The 24,030-nt window shown below is 46.9% G+C and overlaps 1 protein-coding gene across 6 annotated transcripts in view; it reads left to right on the top strand.

Moving 5' to 3' along the window:
* LOC141164275 (uncharacterized) overlaps window positions 1-24,030 on the top strand; it is a 71,409-nt gene that overhangs the window by 5,944 nt on the left and 41,435 nt on the right. Inside the window, exon 1 of one of the 6 annotated variants that reach the window (XM_073649409.1) lies at window positions 13,770-13,837. The exons of 2 other annotated variants lie outside the window; for them this stretch is intronic. In XM_073649409.1, coding sequence (XP_073505510.1) covers window positions 13,783-13,837 — 55 coding nt within the window. In that variant the 5' untranslated portion in view covers window positions 13,770-13,782. Of the gene's footprint in view, window positions 1-13,769; window positions 13,939-24,030 lie in introns of those variants that run through there. 3 more of the 6 variants (XM_073649408.1, XM_073649410.1, XM_073649411.1) reach the window with 3 other exon arrangements.

Genomic DNA, 24,030 nt, shown 5'->3' with positions numbered 1-24,030 from the left:
AGCTCTGCCTGTGGAGAGATGAACCAACTCTGCTGCATTACCATCAGCTCCAGAGGATCTGCATCGCAGCAGCGGCTCTATATAGCCGCATACCACAGGTGGCGTCACGAACATTAAACTATAAAAACTATAATTCCCTTTTATTGACTGCCCTGGGTCACGGACCGGCTCACTGCCACTGTGACATCCCCTGCACCGACTGGCCCTGCACCGAGTACCCCAGGGGGCGCGTCAAATATCTTCCACACTCACTACAAATGACTGAATTTGGAGCGAACTTATATGTGATCCGTGTGACGGAGAAAACAGAGTTTTAAATACCTGGCCTGTAGGTAACTATTTTGAACAGCAAACCTGTGTGAAAAACTTTGCTGACACAGTGAAAAAAAATTTGAATGGAGGCCAGAAATGGCAGTATTTTCTGAAAACGTATATGTGATCCGTGTGACGGAGAAAACACAGTTTTAAATAGCTGGATTTTTAGCGCTGTAATATGGAAAGGACCTGACTGTATTCTGTAGTGCCAACAAGCAAATGGCGTAGAAAACACGTGTTCTCTGGATTGCTTTTTAAGCAAATAATGAGGATTAAGATCCAAAAAAAATTATTCCTGGCCCCTGAGACCTGGGCCTATTTCCAGAAATATCTAACAGCAGCAGAAGGCAGAACTGGAATGGAGCCTCTTGTGCTATACCCACTGCAGTCTGCTATATACCCTGCCTGCCTATATACACTGCCTGCCTGATATCTCTGCAGATGGATTAGTCCTCAGAAGGACTGTTTGTTAAGATGGTAATGTGTAATGTACTTGTTTTCTCCCTACACTACCTAATACACAAGCAAATCTCTCCCTAGCTCAGCAGCACCTCTCCCTACACTGTCTGATCCGGAGTGACTTTGACGAGCATGGCGGCGCCCGGTCTGATATAGACCTGATGACGCTGTGCGGCCAGCCAATCACTGTAATGCCCACAACCAACATGGCTACGGCATTACAGTGCATGGCAGGCAATCCCTGCATGTTCATTGGCTCTCTAAAGAGCGCCAAACATGCAGGGAGGGGACCCGAGCATCCACCCGAGCATCTTGCAAGTTCTCGGCGAGCTCCGAGCATCTTGAGTACTGAGATGCTCGGGCGAGTACCGAGTACTTGCGAGTATGCTCAGCACTATTCAGCACAGTTCGTTCTTTCGAACTGTTTCGGGAGTCTCTACCTCTGTAATGAGCAAGAACTTTTACAGTTGAACATATAACTAATTCACAACAGTGGTACAATGTGCTTGATGGTTACAGATCACATGAGGTGGCACAATGTGCTTCATGGTTACAGATCACAGGAGGTGGCACAATGTGCTTGGTGGTTACAGATCACAGGACGTGGCGCAATGTGCTTGGTAGTTACAGATCACAGGAGGTGGCACAGTGTGATTGATGGTTACAGATCACAGGAGGTGGCACAATGTGCTTGATGGTGTCAGATCACAGGAGGTGGCACAATGTGCTTGGTGGTTACAGATCACAGGAGGTGGCCCAATGTGCTTCATGGTTACAGATTACAGGAGGTGGCACAATGTGCTTGGTGGTTACAGATCACAGGAGGTGACACAATCTGCTTGATGGTTACAGATCACAGGAGGTGGCACAGTGTGATTGATGGTTACAGATCACAGGAGGTGGCACAATGTGCTTGATGGTTACAGATCACAGGAGGAGGCGCAATGTGCTTGGTAGTTACAGATCACAGGAGGTGGCACAGTGTGATTGATGGTTACAGATCACAGGAGGTGGCACAATGTGCTTGATGGTGACAGATCACAGGAGGTGGCACAATGTGCTTGGTGGATACAGATCACAGGAGGTGGCACAATGTGCTTGATGGTGACAGATCACAGGAGGTGGCACAATGTGCTTGGTGGATACAGATCACAGGAGGTGGCACAATGTGCTTGATGGTGACAGATCACAGGAGGTGGCACAATGTGCTTGGTGGTTACAGATCACAGGAGGTGGCACAATGTGCTTGATGGTTACAGATCACAGGAGGTGGCACAATGTGCTTGGCTTGGTGGTTACAGATCACAGGAGGTAGCACAATGTGCTTGGTGGTTACAGATCACAGGAGGTAGCATAATGTGCTTGGCTTGGTGGTTACAGATCACACTCATAATACCAGGTCCAATTCTGACTGATCTTTAATCAGGACCATGTGATGCCTCACAGAGAGTCAGGTTGTGACCCCACTGGTTTTTCCTGCAGTGCATCTTTGGGAAGCTACTTACCGCCCCCCAGACGAGTTCTGCCTGCGGCTGCACAAGACATTTTGTCTACAGAAAATCTATTAGCAGACTGTATCACAAGTGATAGAATTAGATACAGACAGTACCACACACACACAATAGGATTAGCTACACAACCCAGCAGAGTGTCACTCATGATAGTAATAGATACACGGCTCAGCAGATGGTTTCACACATGAATGGATTAGATACACAGCTCAGCAGTCAGTATCACACAGGAGAGGATTAGATACACGGCTCGGCAGACAGTATCACACAGGAGAGGATAAGATACACGGCTCAGCAGACAGTATAACACAGGAGAAGATTAGATACACGGCTCATCAGACAGTATAACACAGGAGAGGATTAGATACACGGCTCAGCAGACAGTATCACACAGGAGAGGATTAGATACACGGCTCAGTAGATAGTATCACACAGGAGAGGATTAGTTACACGGCTCATCAGACAGTATAACACAGGATAGGATTAGATACACGGCTCAGCAGACAGTATCACACAGGAGATGATTAGATACACGGCTCAGCAGACAGTATCACACAGGATAGGATTAGATACACAGCTCAGCAGACAGTATCACACAGGATAGGATTAGATACACGGCTCAGCAGACAGAATCACACAGGATAGGATTAGATACACGGCTCAGCAGACAGAATCACACAGGATAGGATTAGTTACACGGCTCATCAGACAGTATAACACAGGATAGGATTAGATACACGGCTCAGCAGATAGTATCACACAGGAGAGGATTAGATACACGGCTCAGCAGACAGTATCACACAGGAGAGGATTAGATACACGGCTCAGCAGATAGTATCACACAGGATAGGATTAGATACACAGCTCATCAGACAGTATCACACAGGATAGGATTAGATACACAGCTCAGCAGACAGTATCACACAGGAGATGATTAGATACACGGCTCAGCAGACAGTATCACACAGGAGAGGATTAGATACACGGCTCAGCAGACAGTATCACACTGGAGAGGATTAGATACACGGCTCAGCAGACAGTATCACACAGGAGAGGATTAGATACACAGCTCAGCAGACAGTATTACACAGGATAGGATTAGATACACGGCTCAGCAGTCAGTATCACACAGGATACGATTAGATACACAGCTCATCAGACAGTATCACACAGTATAGGATTAGATACACGGCTCAGCAGACAGTATCACACAGGAGAGGATTAGATACACGGCTCAGCAGATAGTATCACACAGGAGAGGATTAGATACACGGCTCAGCAGACAGTATCACACAGGATAGGATTAGTTACACGGCTCAGCAGACAGTATCACACAGGAGAGGATTAGATACACAGCTCAGCAGACAGTATCACACAGGAGAGGATTAGATACACGGCTCAGCAGACAGTATCACACAGGATAGGATTAGATACATGGCTCAGCAGACAGTATCACACAGGATAGGATTAGCTACACGGCTCAGCAGACAGTATCACACAGAAGAGGATTAGATACACGGCTCAGCAGACAGTATCACACAGAAGAGGATTAGATACACAGCTTAGCAGACAGTATCACAAGGGGTGGGATTAGATACACGGCTCAGCAGATGGTATCACACAGGATAGGATTAGATACAGGGCTCAGCAGACAGAATCACACAGGAGAGGATTAGATACACGGCTCAGCAGACAGTATCACACAGGATAGGATTAGATACACGGCTCCGCCAAGAGTATCACACAGGAGAGGATTAGATACACGGCTCAGCAGACAGTATCACACAGGAGAGGATTAGATACATAGCTCAGCAGACAGTATCACACAGGATAGGATTAGTTACACGGCTCAGCAGACAGTATCACACAGGAGAGGATTAGATACACAGCTCAGCAGACAGTATCACACAGGATAGGATTAGATACACGGCTCAGCAGACAGTACCACACAGGATAGGATTAGATACACAGCTCAGCAGACAGTATCACACAGGAGAGGATTAGTTACACGGCTCAGCAGACAGTATCACACAGAAGAGGATTAGATACACGGCTCAGCAGACAGTATCACACAGAAGAGGATTAGATACACGGCTTAGCAGACAGTATCACAAGGGGTGGGATTAGATACACGGCTCAGCAGATGGTATCACACAGGAGAGGATTAGATACACGGCTCAGCAGACAGTATCACACAGGAGAGGATTAGATACACGGCTCAGCAGACAGTATCACACAGGAGAGGATTAGATACACGGCTCAGCAGACAGTATCACACAGGATAGGATTAGATACACAGCTCAGCAGACAGTATCACACAGGATAGGATTGGATACACGGTTCAGCAGACAGTATCACACAGGATAGGATTAGATACACAGCTCAGCAGACAGTATCACAAGGGGTGGGATTAGATACACGGCTCAGCAGACAGTATCACAAGGGGTGGGATTAGATACACGGCTCAGCAGACAGTATCACACAGGATAGGATTAGATACACGGCTCAGCAGACAGTATCACACAGGAGAGGATTAGTTACACGGCTCATCAGACAGTATCACACAGGAGACGATGAGATACACGGCTCAGCAGACAGAATCACACAGGAGAGGATTAGATACACGGCTCAGCAGATGGTTTCACACATGAATGGATTAGATACACAGCTCAGCAGTCAGTTTCACACAGGAGAGGATTAGATACACGGCTCAGCAGATAGTATCACACAGGAGAGGATTAGATACACGGCTCAGCAGACAGTATCACACAGGATAGGATTAGATACACGGCTCAGCAGATGGTTTCACACATGAATGGAGTAGATACACAGCTCAGCAGTCAGTATCACACAGGAGAGGATTAGATACACGGCTCAGCAGTCAGTATCACACAGGAGAGGATTAGATACACGGCTCAGCAGACAGTATCACACAGGATAGGATTAGATACACGGCTCAGCAGACAGTATCACACAGGAGAGGATTAGTTACACGGCTCATCAGACAGTATCACACAGGAGAGGATTAGATACACGGCTCAGCAGACAGAATCACACAAGATAGGATAAGATACACAGCTCAGCAGACAGTATCACACAGGAGAGGATTAGATACACGGCTCAGCAGTCAGTATCACACAGGATAGGATTAGATACACGGCTCAGCAGATAGTATCACACAGGATAGGATTAGATACACGGCTCAGCAGACAGTATTACACAGGATAGGGTTAGATACACGGCTCAGCAGATAGTATCACACAGGATAGGATTAGATACACAGCTCATCAGAGAGTATCACACAGGATAGGATTAGATACACAGCTCAGCAGACAGTATCACACAGGAGATGATTAGATACACGGTTCAGCAGACAGTATCACACAGGAGAGGATTAGATACACGGCTCAGCAGACAGTATCACACTGGAGAGGATTAGATACACAGCACAGCAGACAGTATCACACAGGATAGGATTAGATACACGGCTCAGCAGACAGTATTACACAGGATAGGATTAGATACACAGCTCAGTAGACAGTATCACACAGGATAGGATTAGATACACGGCTCAGCAGACAGTATCACACAGGAGAGGATTAGATACACGGCTCAGCAGACTGTATCACACAGGAGAGGATTAGATACACGGCTCAGCAGATAGCATCACACAGGATAGGATTAGATACACAGCTCATCAGACAGTATCACACAGGATAGGATTAGATACACAGCTCAGCAGACAGTATCACACAGGAGATGATTAGATACAGGGCTCAGCAGACAGTATCACACAGGAGAGGATTAGATACACGGCTCAGCAGACAGTATCACACTGGAGAGGATTAGATACACAGCACAGCAGACAGTATCACACAGGAGAGGATTAGATACACGGCTCAGCAGACAGTATTACACAGGATTGGATTAGATACACAGCTCATCAGACAGTATCACACAGGATAGGATTAGATACACGGCTCAGCAGACAGTATCACACAGGAGAGGATTAGATACACGGCTCATCAGACAGTATCACACAGGATAGGATTAGATACACGGCTCAGCAGACAGTATCACACAGGAGAGGATTAGATACACGGCTCATCAGACAGTATCACACAGGATAGGATTAGATACACGGCTCAGCAGACAGTATCACACAGGAGAGGATTAGATACACGGCTCAGCAGATAGTATCACACAGGAGAGGATTAGATACACATCTCAGCAGACAGTATCACACAGGATAGGATTAGTTACACGGCTCAGCAGACAGTATCACACAGGAGAGGATTAGATACATGGCTCAGCAGACAGTATCACACAGGATAGGATTAGATACACGGTTTAGCAGACAGTATCACACAGGATAGGATTAGATACACGGCTCAGCAGACAGTATCACACAGGAGAGGATTAGATACACGGCTCAGCAGACAGTATCACACAGGAGAGGATTAGATACACGGCTCAGCAGACAGTATCACACAGGAGAGGATTAGATACACAGCTCAGCAGACAGCATCACACACGATAGGATTAGATACACGGCTCAGCAGACAGTAATACACAGGATAGGATTAGATACACGGCTCAGCAGACAGTATCACACAGGATAGGATTAGATACACGGCTCAGCAGACAGTATCACACAGGATAGGATTAGATACACAGCTTAGCAGACAGTATCACAAGGGGTGGGATTAGATACTCAGATCAGCAGACGGTATCACACAGGAGACGATGAGATACACGGCTCAGCAGACAGTATCACACAGGAGAGGATTAGATACACGGCTCAGCAGACGGTATCACAAAGGATAGGATTAGATACACGGCTCAGCAGACAGTATCACACAGGATAGGATTAGATACATGGCTCAGCAGACAGTATCACACAGGAGAGGATTAGATACACGGCTCAGCATACAGTATCACACAGAAGATTAGATACACGGCTCAGCAGACAGTATCACACAGGAGAGGATTAGATACATGGCTCAGCAGACAGTATCACACAGGAGAGGATTAGATACACGGCTCAGCAGACAGTATCACACAGGAGAGGTTTAGATACACGGCTCAGCAGACAGTATCACACAGGAGAGGATTAGATACACGGCTCAGCAGACAGTATCACACAGGAGAGGATTAGATACAGGGCTCAGCAGACGGTATCACACAGGAGAGGATTAGATACATGGCTCAGCAGACAGTATCACACAGGAGAGGATTAGATACATGGCTCAGCAGACAGTATCACACAGGAAAGGATTAGATACACAGATCAGCAGACAGAATCACACAGGAGAGGATTAGATACACGGCTCAGCAGACAGTATCACACAGGAGAGGATTAGATACAGGGCTCAGCAGACGGTATCACACAGGAGAGGATTAGATACAGGGCTCAACAGACAGTATCACACAGGAGAGGATTAGATACAGGGCTCAGCAGACGGTATCACACAGGAGAGGATTAGATACACAGATCAGCAGACAGAATCACACAGGAGAGGATTAGATACACGGCTCAGCAGACAGTATCACACAGGAGAGGATTAGATACACGGCTCAGCAGACAGTATCACACTGGAGAGGATTAGATACACAGCACAGCAGACAGTATCACACAGGATAGGATTAGATACACGGCTCAGCAGACAGTATTACACAGGATAGGATTAGATACACAGCTCAGCAGACAGTATCACACAGGATAGGATTAGATACACAGCTCATCAGACAGTATCACACAGGATAGGATTAGATACACGGCTCAGCAGACAGTATCACACAGGAGAGGATTAGATACACGGCTCAGCAGATAGTATCACACAGGAGAGGATTAGATACACAGCTCAGCAGACAGTATCACACAGGATAGGATTAGTTACATGGCTCAGCAGACAGTATCACACAGGAGAGGATTAGATACATGGCTCAGCAGACAGTATCACACAGGAGAGGATTAGATACACGGCTTAGCAGACAGTATCACACAGGATAGGATTAGATACACGGCTCAGCAGACAGTATCACACAGGAGAGGATTAGATACACGGCTCAGCAGACAGTATCACACAGGAGAGGATTAGATACACGGCTCAGCAGACAGTAATACACAGGATAGGATTAGATACACGGCTCAGCAGACAGTATCACACAGGATAGGATTAGATACACGGCTCAACAGACAGTATCACACAGGATAGGATTAGATACACGGCTCAGCAGACAGTATCACACAGGAGAGGATTAGATACACGGCTCATCAGACAGTATCACACAGGATAGGATTAGATACACGGCTCAGCAGACAGTATCACACAGGAGAGGATTAGATACACGGCTCATCAGACAGTATCACACAGGATAGGATTAGATACACGGCTCAGCAGACAGTATCACACAGGAGAGGATTAGATACACGGCTCAGCAGATAGTATCACACAGGAGAGGATTAGATACACATCTCAGCAGACAGTATCACACAGGATAGGATTAGTTACACGGCTCAGCAGACAGTATCACACAGGAGAGGATTAGATACATGGCTCAGCAGACAGTATCACACAGGATAGGATTAGATACACGGTTTAGCAGACAGTATCACACAGGATAGGATTAGATACACGGCTCAGCAGACAGTATCACACAGGAGAGGATTAGATACACGGCTCAGCAGACAGTATCACACAGGAGAGGATTAGATACACGGCTCAGCAGACAGTATCACACAGGAGAGGATTAGATACACAGCTCAGCAGACAGTATCACACACGATAGGATTAGATACACGGCTCAGCAGACAGTAATACACAGGATAGGATTAGATACACGGCTCAGCAGACAGTATCACACAGGATAGGATTAGATACACGGCTCAGCAGACAGTATCACACAGGATAGGATTAGATACACAGCTTAGCAGACAGTATCACAAGGGGTGGGATTAGATACTCAGATCAGCAGACGGTATCACACAGGAGACGATGAGATACACGGCTCAGCAGACAGTATCACACAGGAGAGGATTAGATACACGGCTCAGCAGACGGTATCACAAAGGATAGGATTAGATACACGGCTCAGCAGACAGTATCACACAGGATAGGATTAGATACATGGCTCAGCAGACAGTATCACACAGGAGAGGATTAGATACACGGCTCAGCATACAGTATCACACAGAAGATTAGATACACGGCTCAGCAGACAGTATCACACAGGAGAGGATTAGATACATGGCTCAGCAGACAGTATCACACAGGAGAGGATTAGATACACGGCTCAGCAGACAGTATCACACAGGAGAGGTTTAGATACACGGCTCAGCAGACAGTATCACACAGGAGAGGATTAGATACACGGCTCAGCAGACAGTATCACACAGGAGAGGATTAGATACAGGGCTCAGCAGACGGTATCACACAGGAGAGGATTAGATACATGGCTCAGCAGACAGTATCACACAGGAGAGGATTAGATACATGGCTCAGCAGACAGTATCACACAGGAAAGGATTAGATACACAGATCAGCAGACAGAATCACACAGGAGAGGATTAGATACACGGCTCAGCAGACAGTATCACACAGGAGAGGATTAGATACAGGGCTCAGCAGACGGTATCACACAGGAGAGGATTAGATACAGGGCTCAACAGACAGTATCACACAGGAGAGGATTAGATACAGGGCTCAGCAGACGGTATCACACAGGAGAGGATTAGATACACAGATCAGCAGACAGAATCACACAGGAGAGGATTAGATACACGGCTCAGCAGACAGTATCACACAGGAGAGGATTAGATACACGGCTCAGCAGACAGTATCACACTGGAGAGGATTAGATACACAGCACAGCAGACAGTATCACACAGGATAGGATTAGATACACGGCTCAGCAGACAGTATTACACAGGATAGGATTAGATACACAGCTCAGCAGACAGTATCACACAGGATAGGATTAGATACACAGCTCATCAGACAGTATCACACAGGATAGGATTAGATACACGGCTCAGCAGACAGTATCACACAGGAGAGGATTAGATACACGGCTCAGCAGATAGTATCACACAGGAGAGGATTAGATACACAGCTCAGCAGACAGTATCACACAGGATAGGATTAGTTACATGGCTCAGCAGACAGTATCACACAGGAGAGGATTAGATACATGGCTCAGCAGACAGTATCACACAGGAGAGGATTAGATACACGGCTTAGCAGACAGTATCACACAGGATAGGATTAGATACACGGCTCAGCAGACAGTATCACACAGGAGAGGATTAGATACACGGCTCAGCAGACAGTATCACACAGGAGAGGATTAGATACACGGCTCAGCAGACAGTAATACACAGGATAGGATTAGATACACGGCTCAGCAGACAGTATCACACAGGATAGGATTAGATACACGGCTCAACAGACAGTATCACACAGGATAGGATTAGATACACGGTTCAGCAGACAGTAATACACAGGATAGGATTAGATACACGGCTCAGCAGACAGTATCACACAGGATAGGATTAGATACACGGCTCAGCAGACAGTATCACAAGGGGTTGGATTAGATACACGGATCAGCAGACGGTATCACACAGGAGACGATGAGATACACGGCTCAGCAGACAGTATCACACAGGAGAGGATTAGATACACGGCTCAGCAGACGGTATCACAAAGGATAGGATTAGATACACGGCTCAGCAGACAGTATCACACAGGATAGGATTAGATACATGGCTCAGCAGACAGTATCACACAGGAGAGGATTAGATACACGGCTCAGCATACAGTATCACACAGAAGATTAGATACACGGCTCAGAAGACAGTATCACACAGGAGAGGATTAGATACACGGCTCAGCAGACAGTATCACACAGGTGAGGATTAGATGCACAGCTCAGCAGACAGTATCACACAGGAGAGGATTAGATACACGGCTCAGCAGACAGTATCACACAGGAGAGGTTTAGATACACGGCTCAGCAGACAGTATCACACAGGAGAGGATTAGATACACGGCTCAGCAGACAGTATCACACAGGAGAGGATTAGATACAGGGCTCAGCAGACGGTATCACACAGGAGAGGATTAGATACACGGCTCAGCAGACAGTATCACACAGGAGAGGATTAGATACATGGCTCAGCAGACAGTATCACACAGGAAAGGATTAGATACAGGGCTCAGCAGACGGTATCACACAGGAGAGGATTAGATACACAGATCAGCAGACAGAATCACACAGGAGAGGATTAGATACACGGCTCAGCAGACAGTATCACACAGGAGAGGATTAGATACAGGGCTCAGCAGACGGTATCACACAGGAGAGGATTAGATACAGGGCTCAACAGACAGTATCACACAGGAGAGGATTAGATACAGGGCTCAGCAGACGGTATCACACAGGAGAGGATTAGATACACAGATCAGCAGACAGAATCACACAGGAGAGGATTAGATACACGGCTCAGCAGACAGTATCACACAGGAGAGGATTAGATACACGGCTCAGCAGACAGTATCACACAGGAGAGGATTAGATACACGGCTCAGCAGATAGTATCACACAGGAGAGGTTTAGATACATGGCTCAGCAGACAGTATCACACAGGATAGGATTAGATACACGGCTCAGCAGACAGAATCACACAGGAGAGGATTAGATACACGGCTCAGCAGATGTATCACACAGGAGAGGATTAGATACACGGCTCAGCAGACAGTATCACACAGGAGAGGATTAGATACACGGCTCAGCAGACAGTATCACACAGGATAGGATTAGATACACGGCTCAGCAGACGGTATCACACAGGATAGGATTAGATACACGGCTCAGCAGACGGTATCACACAGGAGAGGATCGGATACACAGATCAGCAGACAGTATCACACAGGAGAGGATTAGATACACAGCTCAGCAGACAGTATCACACAGGATAGCATTAGATACACAGCTCAGCAGACAGTATCACACAGGATAGCATTAGATACATAGCTCAGCAGACAGTATCACACAGGAGAGGATTAGATACACGGCTCAGCAGACGTATCACACAGGAGAGGATTAGATACACGGCTCAGCAGACAGTATCACACAGGAGAGGATTAGATACACGGCTCAGCAGACAGTATCACACAGGAGAGGATTAGATACACGGCTCAGCAGACGTATCACACAGGAGAGGATTAGATACACGGCTCAGCAGACAGTATCACACAGGAGAGGATTAGATACATGGCTCAGCAGACAGTATCACACAGGAGAGGATTAGATACACGGCTCAGCAGACAGTATCACACAGGAGAGGATTAGATACACGGCTCAGCAGACGGTATCACACAGGAGAGGATTAGATACACGGCTCAGCAGACAGTATCACACAGGAGAGGATTAGATACACGGCTCAGCAGACGTATCACACAGGAGAGGATTAGATACACGGCTCAGCAGACAGTATCACACAGGAGAGGATTAGATACACGGCTCAGCAGACAGTATCACACAGGACAGGATTAGATACACGGCTCAGCAGATGGTATCACACAGGAGAGGATTAGATACACGGCTCAGCAGACAGTATCACACAGGACAGGATTAGATACACGGCTCAGCAGATGGTATCACACAGGAGAGGATTAGATACACAGATCAGCAGACAGTATCACACAGGAGAGGATTAGATACACGGCTCAGCAGACAGTATCACACAGTAGAGGATTAGATACACGGCTCAGCAAACAGTATCACACAGGAGAGGATTAGATACACGGCTGAGCAGTCAGTATCACACAGGACAGGATTAGATACAGGGCTCAGCAGACGGTATCACACAGGAGAGGATTAGATACACGGCTCAGCAGACAGTATCACACAGGAGAGGATTAGATACACGGCTCAGCAGACAGTATCACACAGTAGAGGATTAGATACAGGGCTCAGCAGACGGTATGACACAGGAGAGGATTAGATACACGGCTCAGCAGTCAGTATCACACAGGAGAGGATTAAATACACGGCTCAGCAGACAGTATCACACAGGACAGGATTAGATACATGGCTCAGCAGATGGTATCACACAGGAGAGGATTAGATACACAGCTCAGCAGACAGTATCACACAGTAGAGGATTAGATACACAGCTCAGCAGACAGTATCACACAGGAGAGGATTAGATACACAGCTCAGCAGACAGTATCACACAGGAGAGGATTAGATACACGGCTCAGCAGACAGTATCACACAGGAGAGGATTAGATACACGGCTCAGCAGACAGTATCACACAGTAGAGGATTAGATACACAGCTCAGCAGACAGTATCACACAGGAGAGGATTAGATACACGGCTCAGCAGATGGTATCACACAGGAGAGGATTAGATACACAGCAGAGGCAGTCTGTGCCTCAGGCCTCCTGTGTTGGGTCCTCCCGTCTCCATGGCGACTGGTTGTTTACATGCGGAGATTGAGCGTCTTCTCTTCTCGGCCGCAGACACAGGAGACGCAGGCGGGTGAGAACATTCATCTATCGGATACTATGGACGGATTATCGGCCATTACTGAGGCCGCCGGACACCTGGCACCGCCGATCACCATGATATGGAGGCCACCGGTACGTGGGTGTTTTATCGGTAATGGTGGGGTGAGGAGACCTCAGTCTTCAGTTTCTGTCCTGTTTCTCCCTCATGGAGACCCCCAATGGGACATATAGTGCCGAGAATTAAGTACACCCCATTGGAAGAGGAACATGTGAAGGTCCCGGGGATCTTCTAGACCTGCCGTGTGGTGGGAGCTGTCTCCGGTCTTTGGTCTTTACATGGGTGCCTCTTGTTGTATCCGAGGACATTGATGTTTCTTAAGTTTGGAGGTCCCTGTAGCACAATGGAGGGTCTTTGACTATTGTCTTTAGCCGGTTATCCAGGATGTAGTGACGTTTTTTAGCAGGTTTTTTTGGTACCTCAAGCTGTGGGTTGTAGGTCACCACCAGAGGAACACGGTTATTTTCCTCTTTTTCTCCGTATTGAAGTTATTGACTTCCATTGATCCTTGTGGCTCTAATGATCTGGTCATCAATGGTGGTAGCCTTGGTCGAAAAATGTCTTTTTTACGGCTATGTGCACACAAAGCGTTTTTCACTACTACTCCTCTCATCCGACCACCGCTCCCGCTGATAACAGTGAGAGCGGCGCAGAACGTTCCCACGGTTGTGAGGTCACCGGGGCTGATCAGCTAATCTTCAGCTGATGAACTCCAGTGACCTCCTGCAGCAATGTATACACCCCTGTCAGTACACAGTGCTGTCTTCTACAGTGACCCGGATCACCGTGGGACCCTCGGCATAATGGTGGACTACGTCGTTGATGGCGAACAGGTGAGGGATATGGTTGTTTGTTATTTTACGTTTTTTTCAGGAGATTGAGGGATTTGGTGACTGAGAGGGTAGTAAAAAAATCGTAGAACCGTTTGTGTTTTATTTCATTAAAATACTTTATTCTGGCCGTGTCTTTTATTGAAAAAGCAGCGACCATTTTACTGTGTGGTTAGTAATGGGGGCATCTTATAGACGCCCTCCATTACTAACCTGGGCTTCACGTCAGCCGCCAATAGAAGGCTGATGTGAACCCCAACCCCATTACCCCACTGCTACAGGGCAGTGGGAAGAGCGGAGGCTAAGCGCCAGATTTGGCGCATCCTAGGGATTCGCCATTTCTGGGACTGCTGAGGGGTGATATTAATAGCCAAGGAGGGGGCCAAGATCCATGGCCCCTTCCCTGGCTATTAATATCAGTCCGCAGTTGTCTGTTTAGCCTTACTGGTTAGATTTTATAGGTGGACCCCACGTCAATTTTTTTCTGGGGTCCCCCTGTAATCTAGCCAGTAAAGGCTAAACAAACAGCTGTGGGCTGATATTAATAGCCAGGGAACATTATTGGGTAATGGCCCCTTACGAGGCTACTAATATCAGCCACCCAGCGGTCGGCTTTCCCTCTGTTGGTTATAAAAATGACGCGGGAGCCCACGTCATTTTTTTTTAAAAATTTTAGGCTCTGTGCCCCTGATCTGGACGTAGCAGCGCTTTGGACTCGTATTTTTTGCTATAAAAACCTGTGTCAAACCTGCAGTGGCTCCTGACCATGGCCACGTACCCAAACTCACCCACAGCATGTAATTTCTGTAGCGGACACGCTAGTCTCTGCTGCAGATTTTGACCGATTGAAGTGTCATTATATGCGGTGGATTCACATGTATCGACAAAATTAGACATTTTTTGGCATTAGAACACTGCGTTTTGGATGCAGCAAAAATACGCTGCATCCAAAGCGCTGCTTGTTGTTGTTCGTGGGGACGTAGTGGCTAACGAGCCAGCTGTGAGCTGTTCATATTGACCAGGGAACATGTTTGCAAATACACCTTCCCAGGCTAAAAATACCAGCTCACAGCAGCTGCATAAATTACATGAATAGAAATGCTAATGAAGATTGGGTGAATGGGATTAGCTGACACCTAGCTCTTTTGTTTGGTTATGACAGAGTGTCAATCAGACCTTTTCATGACCAAACTTAATTAAAGTAAAGTAAAGAGTTAAATAAACACACAGACACAGAGTAAACACTTTATTTGAAATACAACAGACACATTCTTTACTCATTTAAATTAACCAATATACTCACCCCAGTTCTGACGGTAATGTAAGGGTTTAAGCAATGTCCCACCAAATAACTTTATTTCGCTCCAAAAAGCATTCATTGATGTACAAAAACGCTTGAAAAAAACGCATCAAAAACCACATCAAAAACGCGTCAAAATCGCAGCAAAACCATGCTGCCAAGGAGATGCAGAAACGCTCAGGAAATTTCTGCTTCAAATCCTGATCTTGCGCACACAGCCTTAGATGGGTTAAATGTTCATCCCTGTCCTTTGGGCTGGAACGGATACGACTATATCTAAGGGTCTGGCTGTAGATGATGGACTTTTTAACGTGTTTTGGGTGGAAGCTGTCCCATCTGAGGTATGGGGATAGTCAATTGGTTTCCAATACACCGATGTCTGGATTGAACCATTTTTAATATTTATGGTGGTATCCAGGAAGTTGATTTCTGTTTTTGAGTGGTCCAATGTCAAGTTTATGGTGGGATGAAATGTATTGAACTTGTCATGGAATGTTAGAAGTTCTCGACTCAGTCCAGATTATTAAGATGTCATCGATGTAACGGAAATAGGCCAAGGGTTTGAAAGAGCAGGAAACACTTGGCAGTCCATCTTTATGTGGGATATTAGAATATAGGGATTCCACATCCATAGTGGCTAAGATGGCATTTTTAGGCAGCGGTTTTACCAGCGGTTTAAGGACATTTTCTACCCACCCTGAGATTTTTTTCGGTGAGTGTTCCCATCCCTGAGATGATTGGCCTTCCTGGGTTACCTGGCTTATGAATCTTGGGAAGCATATAGAAAATTCCTATCCTGGGGTTCTCAGGTAAGAAGTCCAGAAGGTTTGTGGAATCTGTACATAGACCTCTGATGACTTTTTTCAACTCCCTCATATATTTTGCAGTTGGGTCATCATCCAGTTTGGTGTAGTATTGTATGTCCATCAGCTGTCTGTGTGCTTCTTTAATGTAGTCAGTTGTATTCAGGAGGACTATGGCACCACCTTTATCAGCAGACTTAATAGTAATCTCCCTGTTCTTCAGCAAAGTCATATAATAATACTGCTGTATACCATACAGAAATAATACAGCCATATACTGTATATATCAGTAATACTGCTATATACTATACAGAAATAATACAGCCATATACTGTACATCTAAATAATACTGCTATATACTATACAGAAATAATACAGCCATATACTGTATATATCAATAATACTGCTGTATACTATACAGAAATAATACAGCCATATACTGTACATATAAATAATACTGCTGTATACTGTACACAAATAATACAGCCATATACTGTACATATAAATAATACTGCTATTTACTATACAGAAATAATACAGCCATATACTGTTCATATAAATAATATTGCTGTATACTGTACACAAATAATACAGCCATATACTGTACATATTAATAATACTGCTGTATACTGTACACAAATAATACAGCCATATACTGTGCATATAAATAATACTGCTATATACTATACAGAAATAATATAGCCATATACTGTCCATATATATAATACTGTTATATACTATGCAAAAATAATACAGCCATATACTGTACATATAAATAATACTGCTATATACTATACAGAAATAATACAGCCATATACTGTCCATATACATAATACTGCTATATACTATACAGAAATAATACAGCCATATACTGTACATATAAATAATTTGCTGTATACTGTACACAAATAATACAGCCTATGTTGTACATATACCTAATACTGCTATATACTATACAGAAATAATACAGCCATATACTGTACATATAAATAATACTGCTACTTACTATACACAAATAATACAGCTATATACTGTGCTAATACTGCTATATACTGTACACAAATAATACAGCCATATACTGTCCATATACATAATACTGCTATATACTATACAGAAATAATACATCCATATACTGTGCATATAAATAATACTGCTATATACTATACAGAAATAATACAGCCATATACTGCCCATATACATAATACTGCTATATACTATACAGAAATAATACAGCCATATACTGTACATATAAATAATACTGCTATATACTGTACAGAAATAATACAGCAATATACTGTCCATATACGTAATACTGCTATATACTATACAGAAATAATACAGCAATATACTGTCCATATACATAATACTGCTATATACTATACAGAAATAATACAGCCATATACTGTCCATATAAATAATACTGCTGTATACTGTACACAAATAATACAGCCATATGCTGTACATATAAATAATATTGCTATATACTATACAGAAATAATACAGCCATATACTGTGCATATAAATAATACTGCTGTATACTGTACACAAATAATACAGCCACATACTGTACATATAAATAATACTGCTATGTGCTATACAGAAATAATTCAGTCTTAAACTGTGCATATAAATATTACTGCTATATACTATACAGAAATAATACAGCCATATACTGTGCATATAAATATTACTGCTATATACTATACAGAAATAATACAGCCATATACTGTGCATATAAATAATACTGCTGTATACTGTACACAAATAATACAGCCATATACTGTGCATATAAATAATACTGCTATATACTGTGCACAAATAATACAGCCATATACTGTGCATATAAATATTACTGCTATATACTATACAGAAATAATACAGCCATATACTGTGCATATAAATAATACTGCTGTATACTGTACACAAATAATACAGCCATATACTGTGCATATAAATAATACTGCTATATACTGTACACAAATAATACAGCCATATACTGTGCATATAAATAATACTGCTATGCACTATACAGAAATAATACAGCAATATACTGTCCATATACATAATACTGCTGTATACTGTACACAAATAATACAGCCATATGCTGTACTTATACATAATACCATAGGCGGATTATAATGAGGGCAATCTGGGCTCCGGGGGGTCGTGGGGCCCGGGGTTCCGGGGGGTCCATGGCCAGATTGCCCTCATTATAATATGTGAGACGCCGCGGCACATACCGGCAGTCAGAGGAGGGGGGGGCCCCCGGGACCGCTCCCCCAGCAGCGGCGCATGGCCCCTGCTTCTTCTTCGGCAGGGCCAGCACTGCACCTGTTAACTTCCTTGTGTGCTGGCCCGGCCGCGTCACAGCTAGGAGACATGGCCCTGTGCGCGACCGTGTCTGCTAGTGTGACATCACGCAGTGCGCACCCGGCCTGCACTGCTACTTACCACTGGAGAGGAGCTGGACGACGGGAGCCAGGGGATGGTGTGTGAGTGTGTGTGAGTGTGTGTGCAGATATCATTGTGTGATGTCTGTTTATATGTATTTTTGTGTTTCAAATGTGTTTATGCGTGTATGTATATGTCTGTATATGTTTGTGTGTGCGTGACTGCATGCGGCCTCCCGCTGTCTCTGTGGGGGCCGCCGTGTGGCCTCCCGCTGTCTCTGGGGGGGTGCCGTTTGGCCTCCCGCTGTCTCTGGGGGGGGCGCCGTGCGACCTCCCGCTGTCTCTGGAAGGGGCGCTGTGTGGCCTCCTGCTGTCTCTGGGGGGGGCGCCATGCGGCTTCCCGCTGTCTCTGGGGGGCCGCCGTGCAGCCTCCCGCTGTGTATAGATGGCTATGTGCGGCCTCCCGCTGTGTATAGATGACTACGTGCGGCCTCCCGCTGTGTATAGATGGCTACGTGCGGCCTCCCGCTGTGTATAGATGGCTATGTGCGGCCTCCTGCTGTGCATACATGGCTACGTGCGGCCTCCTGCTGTGTATAGATGGTGATGGGCGGCCTCCTGCTGTGTATAGATGGAGATGGCTATGTGCGGCCTCCCGCTGTGTATAGATGACTACGTGCGGCCTCCCGCTGTGTATAGATGGCTACGTGCGGCCTCCCGCTGTGTATAGATGGCTATGTGCGGCCTCCTGCTGTGCATACATGGCTACGTGCGGCCTCCTGCTGTGTATAGATGGTGACGGGCGGCCTCCTGCTGTGTATAGATGGAGATGGCTACATGCAGCCTCCTGCTGTGTATAGATGGCGACATGCGGCCTCCTGCTGTGTATAGATGGCGACGGGCGGCCTCCTGCTGTGTATAGATGGCTACATGCGACTTCCTGCTGTGTATAGATGGCGACGTGCGGCCTCCTGCTGTGTATAGATGGCGACGTGCGGCCTCCTGCTGTGTATAGATGGCTACGTGCGGTCTCCTGCTGTGTATAGATGGTGCCGGGTGGCCCCCTGCTGTGTATAGATGGCTACGTTCGGCCTCCTGCTGTGTATAGATGGCTATGTGCGGCCTCCTGCTGTGTATAGATGGCGACGTGCTTCCTCCTGCTGTTTATAGATGGCGACGTGCGGCCTCCTGCTGTGTATAGATGGCTATGTGCGGCCTCCCGCTGTGTATAGATGACTACGTGCGGCCTCCCGCTGTGTATAGATGGCTACGTGCGGCCTCCCGCTGTGTATAGATGGCTATGTGCGGCCTCCTGCTGTGCATACATGGCTACGTGCGGCCTCCTGCAGTGTATAGATGGTGACGGGCGGCCTCCTGCTGTGTATAGATGGAGATGGCTATGTGCGGCCTCCCGCTGTGTATAGATGACTACGTGCGGCCTCCCGCTGTGTATAGATGGCTACGTGCGGCCTCCCGCTGTGTATAGATGGCTATGTGCGGCCTCCTGCTGTGCATACATGGCTACGTGCGGCCTCCTGCTGTGTATAGATGGTGACGGGCGGCCTCCTGCTGTGTATAGATGGAGATGGCTACATGCAGCCTCCTGCTGTGTATAGATGGCGACATGCGGCCTCCTGCTGTGTATAGATGGCGACGGGCGGCCTCCTGCTGTGTATAGATGGCTACATGCGACTTCCTGCTGTGTATAGATGGCGACGTGCGGCCTCCTGCTGTGTATAGATGGCGACGTGCGGCCTCCTGCTGTGTATAGATGGCTACGTGCGGTCTCCTGCTGTGTATAGATGGTGCCGGGTGGCCCCCTGCTGTGTATAGATGGCTACGTTCGGCCTCCTGCTGTGTATAGATGGCTATGTGCGGCCTCCCGCTGTGTATAGATGGCTACGTGCGGCCTCCTGCTGTGTATAGAGGGCTACGTGCGGTCTCCTGCTGTGTATAGATGGTGCCGGGTGGCCCCCTGCTGTGTATAGATGGCTATGTGCGGCCTCCTGCTGTGTATAGATGGCGACGTGCGGCCTCCTGCTGTGTATAGATGGCTACGTGCGGTCTCCTGCTGTGTATAGATGGTGCCGGGTGGCCCCCTGCTGTGTATAGATGGCTTTGTGCGGCCTCCCGCTGTGTATAGATGGCTACGTGCGGCCTCCCGCTGTGTATAGATGGCTACGTGCGGCCTCCTGCTGTGTATAGAGGGCTTCGTGCGGCCTCCTGCTGTGTATAGATGGCTACGTGCGGCCTCCTGCTGTGTATAGATGGCTGCGTGCGACCTCCCGCTGTGTATAGATGGCTACGTGCGGCCTTCTGCTGTGTATAGATGGCTACGTGCGGCCTTCCGCTGTGTATAGATGGCTACGTGCGGCCTCCCGCTGTGTATAGATGGCTACGTGCGGCCTCCTGCTGTGTATAGATGGCTACGTGCGGCCTTCCGCTGTGTATAGATGGCTACGTGCGGCCTCCCGCTGTGTATAGATGGCTACGTGCGGCCTCCTGCTGTGTATAGATGGCTACGTGCGGCCTCCCGCTGTGTATAGATGGCTACGTGCGGCCTCCTGCTGTGTGTAGATGGCTACGTGCGGCCTCCTGCTGTGTATAGATGGCTGCATGCGGCCTCCTGCTGTGTATAGATGGCACCGTGCGGCCTCCTGCTGTGTGTAGATGGCTACGTGCGCCCTCCTGCTGTGTATAGATGGCTACGTGTGGCCTCCTGCTGTGTATAGATGGCTACGTGCGGCCTTCCGCTGTGTATAGATGGCTACGTGCGGCCTCCCGCTATGTATAGGAGGATTGCGGCAGCTCATATTGTGTGTAGGGTCTCATACTGTATGTAGGGGATGTCAGCATACTTAATTGTGCTTAATATTAAGTCATACAATTGTAAAAAAAAATATTATAATTAATATATTAATATTGTGCCAAATTAATTTCATGTGAACTATCACATGATCTATCACAGGGGATCATGTTTCATGTCACGTGATACATCAGGTGTGTGGGGGGGGCCCCGCGCCTACTAAACTGCCCAGGGTTCTTGCTAATCTTAATCCACCCCTGCATAATACTGCTATATACTATACAGAAATAATACAGCCATATACTGTATGGCTTAGCCAGACTTTCTGCGATATAGTTCTTCATGGCCTGCCTCTTCGGACCTGAGAACTGCTCTTAGGTAATTTGGCACCAGATATTAAATTAATGGTGCAATCATAAGGACAATGAGGAGGAAGTTCTTGACTCTTCTGTTCCAGGAACACATCCCCAAAATCAGACAGGTATTTCGTCAGAGACCGGGTATCCACCCTGGCTAACTGGGTGCCCAAGCAGTGTCTTTGACAGTACTTGCTCCACCTTACCACCTCCCGAGTCTGCCAGTCCACCATGGGACGGTGCAACGTTAGCCAAGGTAGTCCAAGAACCACAGAAGAGGGCAAGCCTTCTAGCGCATAACAGTCGATGGATTCCGAGTGCATGGCCCCTACCTGCAGACGAATCCCTCGAATGACCTGAGTAAAATAACCCTGGTTCAAGGGTGCAGAATCAATAGCGATTATAGCTATTGGTCTAGACAATTTATGAGGATTGAGACCCTGGTCCTGGCCAAACCGGGCGTCAATCAGATTAAACCCCGTCCCACTATCCAAAAAAGGCTGAGATAACCACCTTACTTTCACCAAAATGGATCTTGGTTGGTAAAAAGAATTGTGACCTACCCACAAAGGAAACATGTACACCCAGGTTGCTAACCTCCTCACAACCCGGGCTCCTAAGTTTTCCGGCGGCTGTTTGTGGTTGTGTATGGATAGACAGGTGCCCACAAAATGACCCTTGTTACTACAGAAAAAACACACTCCCTCTTTACACCGAACTGCATAAGGACCAATAAAATGAGTCGCCCCCCCAACTGCCAGGGGGTTCCTCTGTAGACTCTGCCCTAGGTTTCATTGATCCCTGACCCCCCCGAAAATTGAGGTGTTTCTTTAGGTCTCTGACGTAGATGGCGGTCCACTCGGATAGCTAGAGACAAATGGCAGCAGGCCACACCACTGATATGGGGCCCGTGGGCCAGGGGGGCCCCGAAGCAGTGGGGGAACGAGGAGGATAGGTGAGTATTGGGTGAGGGCGGTTGCGGCGGTGGAGGAGCGGTGCACACACAGTAGCCTGCTGCTGCAGTTACCACGTGTGCCCTCTGCTAAAGGGACATAAATATTCCCTCTTCTCCACTCCCCTGGGCGTGGAGAAGAGGGAATATTCATTCTCTTTAGTAGCAGGCACGGAGGAGCGCTAAGCCGCAGCTCCTGCTGACTGTGTCCGCTACTAAAGAGAATGCATATTCATTATTCTCCAAGCCCATAGTCCTGGCGTGTAGAGGAGTGAATATGCTGGCAGCAGCTCACCTCGGTGTCTGAGGGTGCACGCTGCTCAGATGCTGACAAGAGCTGCTGGCAGACAGGACGCAGCACTGGAGCAAGGGTGACGAAGGATGGTGAGTATAAGTGTTTATTTTTTTATGTGTAAAGTGATTGGGCCACACATACCAGGATTGGGGGATGAGGGGGCCACACATACCAGAATTGGGGGATGAGGAGGCCATGCATACCAGGATTGCGGATGAGGGGGCCACACATAACAGGATTGGGGGATGAGGGGGCCATACATACCAGGATTGGGAGGATGAGGAGGCCATGCATACCAGGATTGGGGATGAGGGGACCACACATATCAGAATTGGGGGATGAGGAGGCCATGCATGCCAGGATTGGGGGATTAGGAGGCCACACATACCAGGATTGGGGGATGAGGGGGCCATGCATATAAGGATTGGGATGAT

The sequence above is a fragment of the Phyllobates terribilis genome, unplaced genomic scaffold, assembly GCF_046119375.1.
Source record: "Phyllobates terribilis strain yellow unplaced genomic scaffold, ASM4611937v1 Scaffold_10__3_contigs__length_209671492, whole genome shotgun sequence".
In the NCBI taxonomy this organism is placed as follows: domain Eukaryota; kingdom Metazoa; phylum Chordata; class Amphibia; order Anura; family Dendrobatidae; genus Phyllobates; species Phyllobates terribilis.
The sequence above is the reverse complement of the archived record's forward strand: the minus strand, read 5'-3'. Positions and strand labels throughout refer to the sequence as shown.